This window comes from Triturus cristatus, chromosome 11 (assembly GCF_964204655.1).
Source record: "Triturus cristatus chromosome 11, aTriCri1.1, whole genome shotgun sequence".
Taxonomy (NCBI): domain Eukaryota; kingdom Metazoa; phylum Chordata; class Amphibia; order Caudata; family Salamandridae; genus Triturus; species Triturus cristatus.
In genome coordinates, this window is record NC_140594.1 from 907,039,573 (window position 1) to 907,058,876 (window position 19,304).

The 19,304-nt window shown below is 39.3% G+C and overlaps 1 protein-coding gene across 1 annotated transcript in view; it reads left to right on the forward strand.

Annotated features, from left to right (window-relative positions):
* Window positions 1–19,304, forward strand: part of DHX36 (DEAH-box helicase 36) — a 357,256-nt gene that overhangs the window by 182,542 nt on the left and 155,410 nt on the right. Inside the window, exons 14-17 of the mRNA XM_085634820.1 lie at window positions 5,088–5,152; window positions 12,030–12,173; window positions 12,286–12,403; window positions 18,553–18,651. Coding sequence (XP_085490946.1) covers window positions 5,088–5,152; window positions 12,030–12,173; window positions 12,286–12,403; window positions 18,553–18,651 — 426 coding nt within the window. The remainder of the gene's footprint in view (window positions 1–5,087; window positions 5,153–12,029; window positions 12,174–12,285; window positions 12,404–18,552; window positions 18,652–19,304) is intronic.

A 19,304-nucleotide genomic window follows, 5' to 3' on the forward strand; every position in this document is an offset into this window, starting at 1 on the left:
TAATCTCCAAAGAAATGTGTTCAGTTTAACTAGTAACAATAAGTTTAAAGTAAAGAGTGTAATCAAATAAAATTCCTAAGCTAATTTAGAAAAATAGGGAAAATTTTACTGAGACAAAAGCACCAAGACTATTAGATTGGATATATTGGATGAAGAGATAAGGTTTGAAGGCAAAAAGTGACAATTTAAAGCTGATGATCAATTGATGACATAGAGGGCTGTATACACCAACTATTTTTCCAACTCAAAGTTTTTACCTTTGGATATAATCTACGCAATGGAAGTCAGAATCCTCCTGCATGGCAAGGTCCAGAGTTTTGACCAATGAGGATCCCTTGAAGTAAGATGAGTCCTGGTCAAGCTTCGGCTGAATCCATTGGTTTTGGTGCAGAAAGCTCAAATTAGGGCAAAGCTGGATTTCATGGCTGCTGAGGGTGGTTTGTGGGTCAGGTAGATTTGTTGCCTCATCTTGATCCAAGGTTTTAGCTTTGGTCATAGTCACTATTTTGAAATTTAGAATTATCCAGTGTGGCCAGCCTGGAATTTGTAGCAGGCAGGGCTCTACAAGGTTGGTAACTTTTACCACAAAGTCTTGTTGAACCTGTTTTCGCCAAAGCTCTGAGAGGCACAAACCTGGTTTACTTGCCTACCCAGGGTGTGATCTTCTTGGGCAAGCCAATGCTTCTTGTCCATTTCCTCTAAATGTAGAAGAAAATGAGTAAGTCCCAATTTTTCACAGCAGTTGGGAAAGTTCATTCCAGTCAATCCTTCAGAACCTGACTTCTAGGTGTTAGGTCTCTCTTCCACCCAGTCTTCTGCTGAATAGAATTATTTGATGGTAAGCTGGATCTTTTTGGAGTCAGGAGTCCTTCTGCTGTTTGTGCCACTAAAGCAGTCGAATGGAGGCAAGGAACAGGCTCTGGAAATTCATAAAAATGTCACGGGATCGTAGCTTTCTGAATGAACAAAACACCCCTTCTTTGCCATCTCAAGGTCTCTCGCCAGAATGGGACAGTAAGCCGTAAAAATAGCTTATCCTAATAAAATCTGACTTGCCATAGTCTGTGGACAATTCGATTTTTCAAGACCTGAGCAGTACTTTTCCCAGGGTGCCAACAGATTTTAGCAATCTTTGAGTCCTTGAGTTAAGGCCATTTCTTCCAGCACGGTCTTTATCAGTGGAAGTCTTCCCAGGCCCATGACTGTTCTGAAGAGGTTGTGCTTGAAGTACCAGAGTTATCCTTTGTACTAGCCAGTGATTGGAGCAATTCTGCCACATAATCATGTTTTCTTTCAGTCTCTCACTTGCAGCATTTCCTTTTTGCTTCAACATAAACATTTCTCCGAAGTTCCGCTTTCAAGATGGTAGAAGCCTTCTGCTGCTAGGCAGACAAATGTTCACCTCCTTAGCTCCTTTTTTTAGATAAGCTGTCCTTTCATCTGCCCAGTTCTAGAGACCAGTTTTCTAGTATGGTCCTAGGAATGATTAGGAGAAGCCTTCCTTTGCATTTCCAAGTTGATAGGTAGTACAAAAGCTGTACTTTTTCTGCCAGTTGTTCCTATGCATTCCCAGATAGCTAATCTCTTCTAAAAGGTTACCAGTTAATACCTCTCTGGTATTTCTGATCTCAACGACAGGTCTTGTGTTCGAGGCCATTCATTTTAACAGCTGAAGATGAGCGTTTTCCAAATAGGCCATGTATGCATGCATGCATTTACAACGCGGGCTATAAACCAAACACGTTGTTACCACACGTTCCATTACAAAGCAAGCCGTTGCAACGACTTGCTTTAGAAAAAGTGCTGGAGTTTGGAAAAATATATTTTAGTATTCCAACTCCAGTCTGTGCAACAGTAGGGAAGGTGTTGAATTTAGAATCCAACACGGAGTTCCCCAAAGCAAGTTGTTGTAATGACTTGCGTTGTAATGGAACGCATGGTAACGCCGCATTTGTTGTAGTGCCTGTGTTGTAATGGCACTGCGTTGTTCTGACAATGTTGTAAATGCTGTTTCCCGTGTTTCCCCACTCTGGAGGTGTGTGTGGTGAGCCGTAGATTTGGTTTTAAGCTTGTTCTGGCACAAATACCCCTAATTATTAAATTTAAAATAAGATATTGTTTTGAAGGACCTTGCTGAGGTGTAGAATCACATATCTTAATCACGCCTAGTACTTTTCTATAGAAAATGTAGCTGGGCCTACACGGTGAAAATACTTTTCTGGTTTCAGTTACTGTGACCACCCACTTTTTATCTATGTATGGTGTAGCACTTTTTTTTTCTTCTAAATATTATGCCCCCTGCCTTTGGGCTTACCAGGCAGTCTATACAGGTGATTTATCAATATATAAAAATAAGATTTCCTACATGACCAAATTAGTTTTCCTTGCCAGGTGTTAATGCAGTGCTTTTTTTTAAAACGCATCCCAACCAGAGCACATTGGAGCTCCTGGCAGCCATATATTTTAGTATATATGTGAGTGGTGTTAATACACTCTGCAGCCCTTGTGTCTATTAACATACCTTTGATGCATTTCTTGTGCCTTCTACAATGACATTATTAGAAATTTAAATAGATAGGTGAAACCAATTCTAGCAATACCATGTGAAGGACGGAGACACACTAAGGCACTGAATAACAGTGTCAAGGTGCACAGAATCCTAGTTGCAGCAAACATAGGGACCTGAAAAAGGCAGAAGGTTTGGGGTAACCATGCAGAAAATGCTAATTTTCAAACCACCTTAAGATAGTATGACATATAGCCATGTTGCAACCTAGTGGTCTTCATAGACAAGCCACTTGAAAGCCAAGATAAAGAAGAGTAACAACCATTACTAATGTGGTACTTATGCTTGCAACCACCAACATACAATGGTGAATGAAGCAGTTCTAAGTTCTGCCCCTTTGGCCTCCAGTCAGTGCCTTGCATATGTGTTACAGATCCACAATTAATCAAATCTAAATGTCTACCTAGTAAAAATACCAAATTATAGATCGTTCTGCTTCACTTTAAGCCGTCATCTAGGGCTGGTGACAAATTCATCAAACAGATCAAAAAGGTTTGTGGGCTTCATGTAAAGGGTCTCTATTTACCATACTCCATCAATGATTTTAACCAGATGCCCACTAGTCACTTTGAAACCGTGCCATTTTAAGATTTCCTTTACTTTGTTCATCAGGATTTCTGTAAACTTTGGGTATCTTGTTGATTTGATTATGGGTGTATTGAAGCTATTGCGTTCTCATTGGAAAAAACTGCTGTCTCCCTTCTTATGATTCTCAGTCATATCTTGGGTAAAAAGAAATTCATTTTTGTGAATTCCTCAAAAAAATACAATGATGGAGAAGGTTGTAGCATACCTCAATAGGTTTGCAGTGAATGACAGACATTTACTTTTCATTAATTGTCATGTTGGCAAATATGATACCAAATTCTTAGACCTTTATTAGGTTCAAACATAAAGCTTTGGACGCCTTATGGTGGAAGCATTGAGATCAAAAAACCCCGTAAGCATGTATATTCATATGAGTGTGGTCCCTAAGTGTAGTTGATATCAATACTACGTTTCCTGATGAACTCAGTCTAAGGAAACCTCTGAAAACTCAGAAATGTTATATGTTGTCCCTTAAATGGGGGCCTTCATCTTTTAGCTGCAAAACCCCATACTGACAGGAACCATGATGCCCAAATTAACTGCCATAAGCTTAAATTAAGTTAATGTAAATATCTTTAATATGGAATCAATAAAACCCTGTGACCTGTCCCTTTTGCCCAAACAGTACTCTTTTAAGTTTGCATCAGGCTGCCTAGTCAGCAAAGGCTTTGATCTCCTGTTTGGCTGCAAAAAAACACACATAGCAGAGGATTTAGTGGTGTTTGAAAATGATGCTCCTGGTAGAAGTGATTGAATCCAAAACCAATTTGAAAGTTTTAACAGTAATTCTTCATCTAGGGACTAGAATCAGAAAGGAGTATGGCACTTAACTCTTACAATTGGATTGGAACTAATTCTCTGTCGCATGTTCAAATGGGAGCCTTGTATCCCGAGAAAAATAATCGGAAGATGGTGGAGTACTGTGGGGCACTATGGTAGATGTTTATAAATATCTCTGGTTGATGTGAATCATGCCATTCTTTTCTCCAGAATGTCATCAAAATGTCCATTCTGGACCCAACCATCAGATGAAGGGACATTGCAACGCCTTTGTATCCACAACAGATATTGAGCTGCAGATATATTCTTCCAATTATGTTTTTCTATTTCTTGTTCTTCTCCCTAACTAATGGATTCTCAGTGATTAGCAGTTTCTAGTAAACAGTAAAAAATAACCTCTCAAACCTACATCTATAGTTCTGCAGTACAAGTTTAGATTTCAATAAGGTAGTATATAGGATACATTACTATTCTAAGTGTTGCACTGATTGTTATGGAACATAGTATTTCCTTTTTCCTTAACCATCATGACAACAGCAGCAATGCCAACCTAGGGACAATACTAGCTCAGCTGTACACAGCCATCTGAATAACACCTGATGAACAAAATATTTATTTTGTGGCTGGTGCCTGTTGCCTACCTAGCATGCTCAATAAGATACATTTTTCTGTTTCCAAAATTGTCTTAAATGTAATGTAAACCCGACCAGGACTAAAGGTACTCTCCTTCTGAGCTACTAGGATCTGAACCATGTACTCTGATGGAAAGTGATCATCTTTGCTTCCTTATTGAAGTGATTCTTGCCATACTGTGTTTTGGAAAGATGATGTTTAATGACTTTTCATAGTGTGTTTTAGCAGAGGTTTCTTTTTCTGGTGCGCTAGTGCCCATCGCAGATTCCAAAGGGTCAGATCCATACCAGATTACAGGTATACTTTTATTAGATGCTCATGTAGGAAGCAGTGGTGGTATATTGAACTTGTTGAGGTAGTCCATGATTATACTGGAAATTACACATGAATCAGACTCTTAGACCTTCTAGACTTGAAGAATTCTGCTATTTTCTACATTGCAGCTATATTATTATGCCTGAAAAGTGCAGAGTTTATTATGAAATCATATTTTATTAATGTGTATTTTTTATACCTGCAGGTTTTCAAAAAGACTCCGCCAGGAGTCCGAAAAATAGTTATTGCAACTAATATTGCAGAAACCAGGTAACCTTCAGCTTATGCTACTCAGAAAATATTTTTTGAACTGTGGATGATTATTACTTGTATTTGTTGGAAAAGACATCACCAGGCAAAACAAATGTTCAAATCTACAGCAAAATACCTTTTTCCCATCATTACAACTAAATCAAAGAGCAAAAGCAGCAAGTTAGTGTGCATTTCTCAACCTAGACCCCATCTAACAGATGTCCGTAAAACAGGCAGCAATCTTTCTACAAAGGACTTCATTTATCATCAGAGGCTTCCTAAGTAGTCATTGATTGGAAAATCACATCTTCCTAGTTGGCTTCAGTTTCCCTGGCAGTGCTTCTCTATTTACCAATGCATCGTCTACCGCTGATAAAGTTCATAATGTAATTCACACACTATAGCTGCTGAACCTTAGTTGAACTTTTGAAGACTTACCAGATCTAATCCTAGAAAAAAATTGAAATGAGAGCAGGTCAAAGGGTACTTCTTCCCTCAAACCACTCTGCTAATAATATTCAAGATACTTTGGGCACTAATGACACTGCTTCTTAGCCTCAAAAACCTTTTCTGGAATCTCTTCTAGTAATTAAAGATTTGCTTCCTCCCAAGCCACCTCCTACACTGAATGCAGAGGAGTCCATGCAATCAGCTTAGAACCAAAAATGGTTGGTTTGGCATGTTGTATGTTTTTGCCAAACATCCGGGCCTGTTTTAAGATCATGACCACACTGTTTTATATGAAGAAGCAGGGAGGAACAAGATCACAAGCACCACTCGAAGATACTGCTGAGTCTCCACTTATGTAGTATAGGTTACTTCCATAGTGGAGTAAGGTTATCCACAGAATTATTTTAGAACTACCAGTGCTTAAGCTGGTGTATCATATGTTTTTGCAGGCCATCTATGGTGTATCCTTAAAGACCATGACTGGCAACATAAACTTAGTGTTTCATTTACAGTAGCTGTCTGTAGTGGCACTGTGAACTAACAATTATGGGTTTTAATGTAGCCCAGAAGAATTTGGAAAGGGTTGATTTAATTTTCTGCATTAGCACAGTGAGGGGAAAAAGTGGACTGACTTGCAATATAGAATAATTATTAATGGCTAACGGCCGCATTACGATGGCTGTGGATGAGCGTCGATCTGCTATTGTTTCGGGCTCCAGACCATGCGACTAGGAGTCGGCGGTTCTGACAGCCTGATTATGGTACGACCACCCGTGCAGGCGGTCATAAACATCTCTTTTTGCATTGCTGTTTGTGTTGCGCCCCGGAAAAGCGCAGCAGCACAAGCCACAATGGAAACAAGCATTTGCAACGCAATAGGTCTCGCATTTACGCGAGTTTAAGCTATTGGCATTGTAAATGACAATGCCTTTTATTTATGCTGTAAAAATGAAAACAAAAATAAAAGGCATTGTCATTTGCAATGCCAATAGCACAAACTCGCGTAAATGCGAGACCTATTACATTGCAAATGTTTGTTTTAAGTTGTGACACTTTTTTTTTTTTACATTTGAAGCACTAATAGCCATATTATACTAAATTAACAAGCATACACAATTATTAAAAGACACAGTAAAACAAACCCTAGATTTATCGCACACAGTAAATCTTTGACCACAACATTAGTAACACAGCACCAGATGCAGCTAACCTCTGCAAAAGGTTTGTAGACAAACGGACAGAAGAGCGATAAAACCCACGCCCCCACTTCACTTCTAAAGAGAACACAAGGAATGTTTACGGTGGAACAAAAGGATCTTATGAAACTTGTGCTTATCTCGAGGAAGCGCATTCCTCAAAGGCTCTGTGAAAACTAGCTGAAACGCGAGAATAAGCCCCCAGTAACAACACAGGTTGTTTATGGGCTGTTAACAGAACTATTATAAACATTAAACCAGGAGAAATTAGAAGTTGACCCCCAACGACTGTTTAAACCTATGCACAAAAATAAAAAAATATGAGACGCACACTGATTTGCAACAGGCACAATAACCTACAAAGTTACATGCAGATTTAATGACTAAAAAGAAACAATGCGATTAAGGTGGTGCAACCTTTTTAGCCCCTTGCACAGAGTAATGTTGGAGAATAAAATGTGAACTGGGTCAAAGTTTCCCTGAGCAGCAGACAATCACAGCTGCACTGATACTGATTTCACACCTATATGTGAAGTAATGGGGATTTCACTCCTATATCTGCAGTGATAGTTACCTCACACTTATATGTGTAGTGATAGTGTTTTATACCAATATCTGCAGTGATGGTTATTTCACATCTGTATGTGCAGTGATAGTGATGTCACACATATAGCTGAAGTAAAGTGACCTCACACTTATTTCGCAGTGATACTGGTCTCACACCTATATCTGCAGCGATGGTGATCTTACACATATATCTACATTAATAGTGATTTCTCAACTTTAGCGTACAGTTATGTAAGTGAGAGAATGGAAAAGTGAAAATATTGTGGCCTAATTTACTAGACCACTGATAATAAGTGCTATATTAGTAATAGCAAATCCTTTTTAATGGTGAAAATATTGAAATTATTTGAAACTCGACTGGTTAAATGTCCTTTATAAAAGCTAATAAATAGTGTTAAAAAAGCCATCCAGTGTCTGAGGTTCTAATTTAGTTTTCCCTCCATAATACAGTGGATTGTATATAACAGTAGAACTGTAATCTTTTGCTGCGCAAACCTATAGTTCACCCTACTCCTGTGTGTTTAGGGCCCAAAAGAGAATATGCATTCTACTGATCAAAATAGCTTTAAATCCTACTGAGAGATAAAACATAAAGCCCCACAGTACAGCGGACATGAGGAAGCATTTGTAAGATAGCTCAGTGAATTGAGCAGATACTGCAGAAAATGGTGTGTAATGTTAACGTTTCAACTTTATCTCCACAATAAGCGGTGTGTCGGACTTAATACTGTGAAGGTTGATTAACTCTCAGAAGCCTGATTATTTGACATACCATTTTCATGGTAGTTTAAAACGCTGGGCCCCAAAAGCAGGCAGATTGCCCAGAGGTTATATGAATTTTTAAACGTGTCGCTTTAATAAAAAATGTTGGAGAGAACACTGAACCTACATACCATGTAGAACAAAATGGGGGCCTGATTACATTTTCTTTTTTTTTATTTTAATAATAATACTTAAAAGTGCATTTAAAAAAACACAGTATTAACATTCATTTGCCAACTAATATTTACGGGTTACCACTGTCCTGGTACTTGAAGCCTTCACTTTAAGTAAATGCGACCAGGCTCCAATTCCACTTCACCCTTGATTAGGCTTGAAGCATGTTAAGACCGTTCCCTTCACATGAGATTAGTTGTTGAGTAAGCAAAGTGAACTGCATAGATACCCGATCAATAGTTACGGGATAGTAAAGTTTTGGTACTGAAATCCTTCCATTATTGTTGAAAATTGCCATAGCCGAAATAAGCCATAAAAACGAAAGTAAAGCATAAGCATTTTAAACCCACATGGTTCCCGTGCGATGTGTTGTTTAGTAACAAGACAAACAGCATTTATAGCCGATAAATATTAACGGGGTACCAAAGTGAAAAAACAATGCATCCCGTGTAATTGAAAAGTGGCACTGGGTAGAAATTGCCTACAAACAGGATTATAATAAAAGCGTTCTAACAGTGCAAGAGTAAATTAAAGGGTATTTAAAACTCATGCGTAATGAGAGCCGCAGCGGTTAAATATGTACCAATTAAGTATTAAGAATGCAGCTGTAGCCACGATACTCGTAATTTTTGGTGTTAACCAAAATGGACATAATAAAAATAGTCTTATAATTTTGTTAATAAGTACGTAGTTTGTACGCTAACTCATGTAGTTAAATCAGTGGCCTTTGCTTTGTTGAAAGTAAGGGAGCCTATAAGTCTGCACTAGTGTTAGAATTCTCCATACCCCCCCCCCCCCCGACAGTTGTGAAAGGAAACCAAAATGAATGAATTGTTAGGCTTTAAGTTGTAAAGATCCAAATCTTTTCTTCAGCAGCATGTGTGAAATGCAGCTAAGTAACTTGAGAGAAACGAACAGCAGGATGGCTAATTAGCGAAACCTCCATGTTTCTGGCGTAGTGTCTGCAGCGTGCAAATCGGTAACTTTAGAAAACAAGCCACCGCAGCATGATGGCATATATGTGTCTAAACTTTATTTACCATGCATAGGCAAGATGGCGAATGCCTATCTTGAAGCAAGCAATACATTTAAATAACACGTGCAAAAGTGGATTAAAGTAAAATGAGAGGTGCAGTAACAAATTGAAGCTATCAAGCACTCCAAAAAAAGACAAGCAGGAAGTGGGATAAGGGAGGGGGTGGCAAATGGTGATCACTTTCGCGGCCGCTTTGATGTTCTCAGTGGCCGCCCGGCTCACTGAGAACATCAAAGTGGCCGCGAAAGTGATCAGGCAGGCTGCCAAATGGTGCGCGCGCCCGGCGCACATGCACTGTATTTGGAGACCTGAAAAGCAGTAGTTTGCACTTCCAAATCCCCTATATACTAAAGCTCTCGCCAGAGCAGCGCTAAAGCGCTGGCTCAGGCGAGACCTAAAAGGGATATTTTTGAACATCCATGCACTATGTGCCAGATGATTTGGGGAGGGGGGCACCGCTTGAATCCTTGTTCCCCACAGCGGAGGCCCATGGGTTACAGGAGCCCTGCTGGGATCCCCAAAGTCCCTTTCCGTCTGCCGTTTACATGGCGGTCGGACTGCCATGCAGCGGCAAGGTAAACGGACATTGTAACCCCTTCGGCGGTGCCTGCGCAGGCACTGTACCCGTTGTTTGGATTATGGTCCGACCACCGCCCCGTCTGGATCCTTGAGCCTGTCTGAGGCGGTGGTCTTTCCCTCTGCCCAAATCACTCTGACCTTCGGCATTGTAATCTCGTGGTTGGACCAATATTCTTGATGTCGGGTGGGACGCCACCGTCGTCCTGTCTGTGGCGGTCCGCCGACATCGTAATCAGTCCCTAAGATTAGTAATGTTTTTGTTGCATAAAGAAGTAGGAAGGTACAGAATCACTGCAACATTTCGTGGAGGCTCTTGAGTTCTAGAGATAATGCAGTGCTTATATAGTTACTCAGTTCATTAGCTGTTACTGTGTGCAGTCGAAAACTGTTGTATTGCTTTAAGAAAAGATAACAAACCTAACATTTAGAACTAAAGGATGTTAAAACAGAGCATCTCTTTGATTAGTATAAGACATGTATCAAATGGAATTATTTGCTACATATGTGCAGAACGGTCTTCTTTGGATCTTGAGTTTTCATTCAAGCAATCTGTGTTTTCAATCCCATGGTCATCTGTGTTAGTAGGTGTGCGCATCCATACCTCGCTGACTCAGAAGCATGCAGAAAATGTGACTGGGGCCATTCACAACAGCCTTCAACACACCAGTGTGGGTGAGAAAAGTGAGGCACACAGACATGTTGTAACAATCAAATCAACTCCCCCCCTACTCCCCTCAAACGCAAGAGCCATCTATGTCTTATAATGGGGCACTATTAAACAGTTCCTCACCTCAACTTATCTTCAATAGCTTGAAAGCATGACAATAGTGTACATGAAGATAGTGCATCAAGGCTTTTTAGAGATGTGTGGAGTGATTAAAGCAGAGAGCGAGAACCACCTATTACTCAATCTGTAAGAAATTAAATAGTTCTATTTTGGGTGTAACAATGAACTCTATCAGCCCATCCACACAAAATATTGCCTACACTGCTGCATGTGGCACACTAGGGACTGTGTAAGAGCTTGATCAAGATTCACCTCGCAGCAATCTCCAAGTTTCGAATTAAATGAAAAAGAACCTTTTATTCTCTGAAAGGGAAGATTTATTTACAACTTATGGAACCTCCAAGGGATTGCTAGACAGCAACACATTTTGGAGCTAAATACCGTTTTAGTGACTGTTAATGACAACCTTTTCGAGCTGATAGAAAGGTTTCGCTTGTGAATCGCTTTAATAATTGGATGGATGTAGAAAAGACTCCTAGATGTCTAATGAGGAGGCCATACTCACTATTCTACAAGGATAAAGGGATACTGAGAACAATCCAGTCTTCTACACCAAAAGATACAACAGACTTTCTCTTGAAGCACCTCATTTCTCTCTCCCCTTTTTCCAGAACCCGACAGCCTAAGAAAAGAAGGCCTTGCTCTGGTCTTACTCGTAAACAATCAAGAAACTTACAAGAGTTACTTGAGAGAGCATAGGTGGATGGTTGGAAGTGCATGCTCGTTTAAACTCACCAGTTGTTTTGTAAAATTTTGATGCAATATTTTTCATCCTGTGTGTTCTAAATAAGAGTCTTCTAATGGAGAATTAGAAATCTAAGCTGCGAGTTTGTTCTGTTATATTAACATGTGATTTGTCAGGATTATTTTAATATACTGTTTGAAATTTGTGATGGAGCACTGGCAGCTCCTTTGCTTGATACAATGTCGCCATGGTGTTTATCCACAACCTTTTGTTCTTCTATCAGTTTTTATTTCTGGGAATCATTGAGAAGATGATGCCCACACTGAGAAAATGTACACTTTTTAGCTCTTGTCAGTTATGCCCCTCTTATCTAATAAGCAGACTCATAGATTTATCATAAATGCTCTTTCCATTTCCTGATGTATCACCCACCTATAATACCCAAATACAGTGCAGATTTTAAATAGGTTTTGTAATTGGAGTATTTAATTTTTGGATTTGCTTCCCGATTGTAGAGTACTATTAATTTTCCAGCACTGATCAGTACATTGTGGATGTTCATTGATTTTAGATCCACATATAATCAAGTAAAAATTACACTTATCCTCCGCAGCAAGCCTTTTACAGTCACTCACTTTGTCTAATGTGTGTTTTTTTAGCATTACCATAGATGATGTTGTTCATGTAATAGACGCTGGAAAAATAAAGGAAACCAACTATGATACACAGAACAGTATCAGCACAATGGCTCCTGAGTGGGTTAGTCATGCAAATGCCAAGCAGAGGAAAGGTCGAGCAGGGAGGTAAGAAAACAGTGGTAAATTAAAACCAAACTTTCTTTTTTTAAATTAAGTTTACTTGGAACTGAGGAACTTAGAACTGAATGGGATAAATGTGTACTTTTTAATTCTCCAGAGTTCAGCCAGGTTACTGTTACCATCTTTACAACAGCCTAAGGGACAGCCTTTTGGAAGACTATCAGTTACCTGAAATTTTGAGAACTCCTTTGGAAGAACTGTGCTTACAAGTCAAGGTATGCTATCAACAATTCTGGTGCTTATACAGATATGTCATTTTCTTTTTTGATCTATGTATCTGTCACTTAGAGGCAGGATTGTAATCAACACTGGTACTCCATAGCCTTTAGTTGCTCTTGTGGCATTCCTATATCCATGCAGATATGCACACCCTTGCCATATTCCTTTTTCTGCCAAACAGTATATATTTCAAACGGCATATATTGTAGCATCCTCTCATTCAAGAAATTTCCTCTGAGGTTCCTTTTCCAGACATCTTGAGTCTTTTTTAACTACTTTTTTTGCTATTTTTTTCCTCTGTCCCCATCTTCCTTCAGATATGATAGATTACACTATACCAGTTTCAAGCCTTGCTAGGTTTTGCTTTTGTCAGTTTGCAGCTACTGATCCACATAATGCCTGCCTCTTTTGCATGTGGAAGAGTCCTCCTTTGCTTCTCTGCATGCTCTGTGCTGCCATGAATACATGAACGCTCCAGAACCATGTGCCATGCTTGCAGAGCAAGGTTGCACCAGTTCCTAAAAGGACTCTTAGTTTCAATGCCTGAGTAAAGAGTCAGTGATTTCTGCCTCAGTGCACAGCTCTACCATGTAACCTAAACTGCTTGGGAGGTACCGATTCATCACGGTCCTAAGCAATAAGAGTGATTAACACGGCAAAGATTAAAGTACATGGTTGAAAAGCCACTTATCCCCTGTATCTGTAGACTTGTTCCAGCTAGACCTTTTTGTCCCAGTAAAAGGAAAAGTTGTAAAGCTGCAAAGAGCAGGAGTTTGACTTTAACAAGAATCCTTCTCTTCCTAAGTGTGGACCCAGCAACTGAGAGTTCATCTGCTATAGTGACCACTTCAATTTGAACTAAAAAGATGAAGAAAGTTCCTCCTTGAGTGGTTTCCGTTGCAGTCCCTGTCTTTTGCATTGCGTCCCTTGTCTAACACCTACACTTTCCTTGTGGCTGTTATCAGTTGCTTTATAGGAAGCTAGATTGCTAGACTGCAGGAGTAGGTAGTCTTATTCTAGGCATACGCTGAGTTCCCATACAGACAAAGCAATGCAGCTTCTGAAAGTAAAACATCGTTTCTGCCTAGAGCATACTCTCAGTAGCTTATCACAAGCTGCAGGGCCTTCATTAAAGGAAAGTGCATGTGATACATATATAGCAATGCCAAAAAAAGTTGCACTTTCAAAATTACCAAAATGATTAAAAAGAATACAGTGAAATGATTAATAAGATATAATTTGATATAGGGATCAGTAGGTACAAAAGTCACTGATATATATGAGTGTGGTTGAACATGTACTGTGTACCCCATTTGACGTACTGATGATGGATCGTGGTCAGGCAAGGCCTAGCAGGTCACCGTGGTCGGGTTGTACTTATAAACTGTCATTCTTGTCATAGTACTTCTGAGGGAAAAAGCATAGTCTTGGATGAAATAGACCCCACAGTGTCAGGTACTTGGAGTACTTTAGGCTTTCTGACGTTCTGAGCTCTTTTGCAGAAGGTCATAGCTAAACAAATCAGGAAATCATATCCACCAGTATCATCCCTGGGCACACTTTCTTCACATTTTGATGACTGAAATCCATCAGTGGGCAAGGCTAGAAAATGCACCTGAAAAGGGCTTCAAGTGGTTTTATAAAATGTTCTCAAGATCCAGCTGAAATCTTAATTTCTGTGGCAAAAATGTTCTGAACATGACCAATAATGACTACTTTTCTTCCAAGGGTACATTTTCATGGGGAAGTCAGAGCACCTGCCCTTAGTCCCCTAGGGATGACAGACGTTCAATTCCAAGCGTTCAGAACTTGTAGCCAAACTTATTAAATTTAATTTTGATGCTTCAGATATCCTCAAATCTCCAGGGACCACTCCAGGACACTTATCCTAGTGAGAAACTTTTCCATGGTCTCCTTAGGGATCAGTAATAGAATATCGGAAACGCAAATATCGGGTGCACAGAATATTGTGTCAAAATTTCGAGGACAAGAATATCGAGTAGATAAGTGCAAATAGGTAAGTATAAATTTACTATTCTTAACTCCAGAACTTTGTACCTTGAAGATATGTATATCGTCAAGGTACATGTATGTGGAGTTGTATATAGTAAAACTTTACTTGCCCATAGAAAGTGATCTACACGATATTCTTGTCCATTATATTTTTGACACAATATTCTGTCCCTCAAAATTAGTGTTTGATTCTTTTTGCCCAAATACCCTCCTTAGACGTTCATGTCTTCTGGGCCCACAACAGGACATATTTCCTTCCCCTGAGAGTATCTTTTCAAAGTCAGAAATTCAGTTGGGGAGCAGTCCTTCACAAGGCTGACAAGAATTATTATTAGCAGCCAGTCTTCTTAGTCCAAACCAGTGTTGGCTGCTGAAATTTGGAAGCACTGGGGTGTAATCCCTTCCTTGAATCTGAGCAAGTTAGTGAATTGAAATAGCTGAACCTCCTATGGAGAGTTGGGTGAAAGGGATTCTCCACTGACAAATGTATATATAATAGGACAGTATGGTGCATTTGACAGCATAATTGTCGCATAAAGAGGGTGGAAACCCAGAGTGTCTGAAAGGGCACTTTTCTGGTATGCCAAGTAAGGCTTAACTTCACACTGGGTGATGGGCCTCGTCCTCCCAAAGAAATTTTCAAACAATGGTGGCAAAACATTTTTTCTTTTTCTTGTAATGCCGCCGAAAATATAGTTAAAGAGCCAGAAAAGAAAATCTGGTAAGGCAAGAGCACGTTGCCTATCAATTTTCAAAACGTATATTGCTTCTATCTTCACTTGCATTTTCCCATCTAGCTCCATTCAAGAAGTCTCAGTTGTATGCCACAGCTAAGCCTATGCATGGAATGGACAGGGAGAGCATTCACAGGCCGTAAATAGCACATTTACACAAACCTTTAGGCCCAGACAGCAATGCTGAGGGGCATGTGGAAAGAGATTGCATGAATAGATGACTCAGACAGCACTACTTAAAGCATTGTAAGTGTTGTCAACATTAAAAATAAAATTCCTCCACTTAAATTGTGACATAACCATGGCAGGAAGGGACGTAAGGTAGCATCAAAGCAAAATATGCATTTAGTCTCCTAACTCAGCATGAATTATTACTTAAATACCCTTGTAAATATATTGTTAAAATGGATTGGTTTTGTCAAAACACCTGTTTGCCAGCTTCTTAAACATAAAGGCATTAGACCACAAAACTCAAAATCTACATTTTGAATAAATGAGTAAAATTTCCACTGAAGCCAAATGCTTGGCTTTTCAATAAAAAATATTTTTGTCTCGGAATACAAGATTTGCATTGAATTCAAATATATTTGATCCCCAGATATTATAACATTTTCAGCCAGCACTTCTACATGTAGGATCATACAGGACAGGTCCTATCTTTTATGTCCATTCATTATGATTACTTTCCAGGGCTACCTATGATATGGCATAGATTTTCACTATCTATATGGCAAGCTATAAATATCTTCCAACAATAAGCCACGCAAAAGTGTGTATTTGTTAAGCTTAGTTTTTGCCTTCAGTCATTACCCGTAGTTCATTATACCTTGATTCTATTCATCCATGCGGAGTATAAAATGTGATGTGATGTTCTCTTCACAGCTCACTTTATTCATGAGGGTCTTTAGATCAGGGTATTCACATTTACGACTGTCTCTCCTACTCAAAGTCCTGAAGAGTCAGTGTCACTTATTTGTTTCTGATATCACATGTGCTCCTGTCTCCTTGAATCCTGAGATTTACAGGAGTCTAGTGAGTTGCCACAACTGGGGTTGGAGTTCCTTATATAGGTTAAAGTAATCTCACCCATATCCCCCAGCCCCTTAAGTATTATGATTGTCCTGTTCCAGTACCCTGATGTTTAAGGAGCCTTGTCATCCTGGAGGCTTTCCTACCTGCCAAAGTCCCTATATGTAATGTCTGACCTGGAAGCAAGAGCCATCTCTTTCAGGTATTTAAAACACCCCTTCTTTAGCAGGATGTAGCTGTAAGAAAGGTCTGTGTTTGAGACAAAGTTGCTGCTTGTAAGCCGGTAAGATATTGTGGCCAATGGGAAAACCGGATGCAGGTTTAAAAAAAAAAAAGCAGTTTAGTGCAGTGAAGCTCATTTCTGTCATCGTATAAACAGCGGCTTCCTGTTTGTACAAAGGGTGCCACCTAACTAACCGCAGAGGCTACAGATGTATCTGTCCTGAAGACCTGGCTGTTTGGGGTGATCTGTTTCTTTTGGAACAGTGCTACTTCTGATTTTGATACAATGGCTTCCACAGTGACCAAAAATATGAGTGGACAGGAAAGCAGCTCCAACTAATTATAAGTGACTGAGATTAATTCAAGCATTCCAACCATCACTTTTTCTCAGTGAGAAGCCATGGACTCCCATGAAAACAGATAGTCACTGTCATTTGTGGTTTGTGTTGCATCATGTATGAGCTTATGATTAGTGGTGTGGGCAATGAAGTGGGCTGTATCGTTTGGATTAGCTAACTGTAACTATCGAATTTCAGGAGGGTTAGGATTTAGATTCTTTTCTAGGCAAATCTCTAGTAGAGGTTAATTTTATTTAAAGATAGAAAATATGTTGGAAATATGTTTTTGCTATGTTGAAGTGTTTTTGGATGCCACACGTGCAGAGAGATACTGTAGTATTTGAGTTTAATAATGATGCCTGTGAGAAATGGTGTTAAAGGGAAAATGATTTCTTAGTCATGTTGCACCACTAAATTGAAGAGCTTGTTATTTTCTGCACAACCTTTTGAAAAGAATTTAAAAGCTATCAACAGTTGACTCATTCACATGACTTAGATAGCTCTCAAGAATTGTCCATATTTTTTTTAATCTTTTGAAATGCTTACTTCTCAGTGCTTTGCCTACCGCGTTTCCTCTTTTTACTAATTCCAGTATTCTTTTCTTTATTTATTCCATCTTTTTTGTTTCCCTGAAATTCTTTTGATTGTATCCCTAAGTGTGTCCTCTCATTATTTTTATTTATTTCACTACGTTATTCTTAAGAGCGACACTCCTGCAACTCCCTTCCCTGTCTCCTTTCATTTACTCTCTGGTCCCTCCTCTGTTTAGTTGGTCCATAGCTAAAGAGAGTATTACTGTCTGCTATCAGTTTTTTTCCACAATTTATGTTTATCATTTTGAAACCTTGAATGCAGAATGAAAACCTTTTAGTGTGTTTTTGAGGTCTGACCCCTCATGTGAGACTGTCCACCACATCCAAGCAAACGTAGGCTTGAGTGTCTCTGAAGCTGAAGTTTTCTCTGTTTCCAGTACAATGCTTCTTTGACATCCATAGCACACACTAGGCAGAGAAAGGGTAATGCATTTACAATGCGGGCTTCTGTCGAAGCTCTTGTTAGCAGGAGATATCAGGCACAGCTCTGTTTCATGTACTGTCAGGCATTCTTCATAATAATGGTACTAACTGCACAACCCCCTCCTTCTAAGACTTGGTCCCAGCCCCAGGAGCACTAATTGATCTCTCTTATTGTAATTCCTTGCTGTTTCACACATCTTTGATTGAAAGAGAATTCAAAGCTAGAAGTGAGTAATAGAATGTCTGGAAACTCTTTGCCATTGTTAACTATAAGCCCTCATGGCATATTTAGGCCACAGAGTGTGAGCAGTTCTCTTCTAGCTAGGCCAGCCTCCTGATTATGAGTCTTTAAATTATTTATATCAATAGCTGTGTGCCCTAAGAAAGGACCTTACAGAGAATTTGACTTGGATTTCTTCATAGAGGAAGGGACCTCTACTATCCTTCCTTGTTAGCTTTTGCTTATTTTGTATTTAGTCTTTGGAGTCTGAGAAATGTGTGCATGATGCAGCTATGTACTGCCTTGTACAGGTTGGTTGTGCTGAAAGAGCCAACAAGTTGCCTTTCTGGAGGTTGTACAGCATGATTTCTTTTTTGATGGTTTCGTTTTTTTTCATTGGACAATCTCAATTGTTTTTCAACCATCCCGAAAACCGTGTTAAAATACTTTTTGTAGGAATGGTTACGTCTGAGGGTAAAGCAGTCATTTAATATGTGTGCCACCCAAAATACATATTGCAACTATTAATTATATCCATGCTTTTTATGCATTAATGTGAACCTTCTTTTTCAGATTTTAAAACTTGGTAGAATTGCCTCTTTTTTAAGTCGATTGTTGGATCCACCAACCACAGAAGCCGTTGACCTAGCTATAAAGCATCTTCTAGATCTGGTAAATTTAATTGTATTGTTCAAAGTTATAACTTATATGTGTGTTTTTTATTTTCTTAAAATTGCTGTTACAACCTGTGGGACCTTTAATACTGTTTTGAGACTAAGAATATTTCTCAGCTCTGACAAACACCTACAATCATATCCGGTATTTTATCCAAACTTGTCACCAGTAGTTATGCAGTACAACAAAATGTTTTGATAATTATTTGCCTTTACTGTTCATATCAAACATGACACTTTACATACACTAAAGATTGTTTTTACATAGGTTCATTAAGTTCTACAAGTATGTGTATGTAAGAAGCAGTTCAACTTCTGGGGACAACGATCTTGTTACAAAAATGATACCCTTTTGGTTGAAGTGGTTTCCAAAACGATCCACTCTGGTACACGATTGGTTGTTCTGTCGAGGCCGTGTGTCGGACCTGACAACTGAAATATTTAATACAATGTAGTTCTTCTGATAGCGACTTACAGCAGCAGATTCCTCAGCTTATGAATATTCGCCAAGCATGAGATGGGTCTGGAAACTTTTTAGCAGTTCTTTAGGGCGCTGTCGGGTGACTCCACACTGGCATGTTCCACTCTGGAGTTGATGTGCAGAGCCTATAGAGGCGCCACCCCTGCGTACGGATGTCTGCTCCTTTCTTT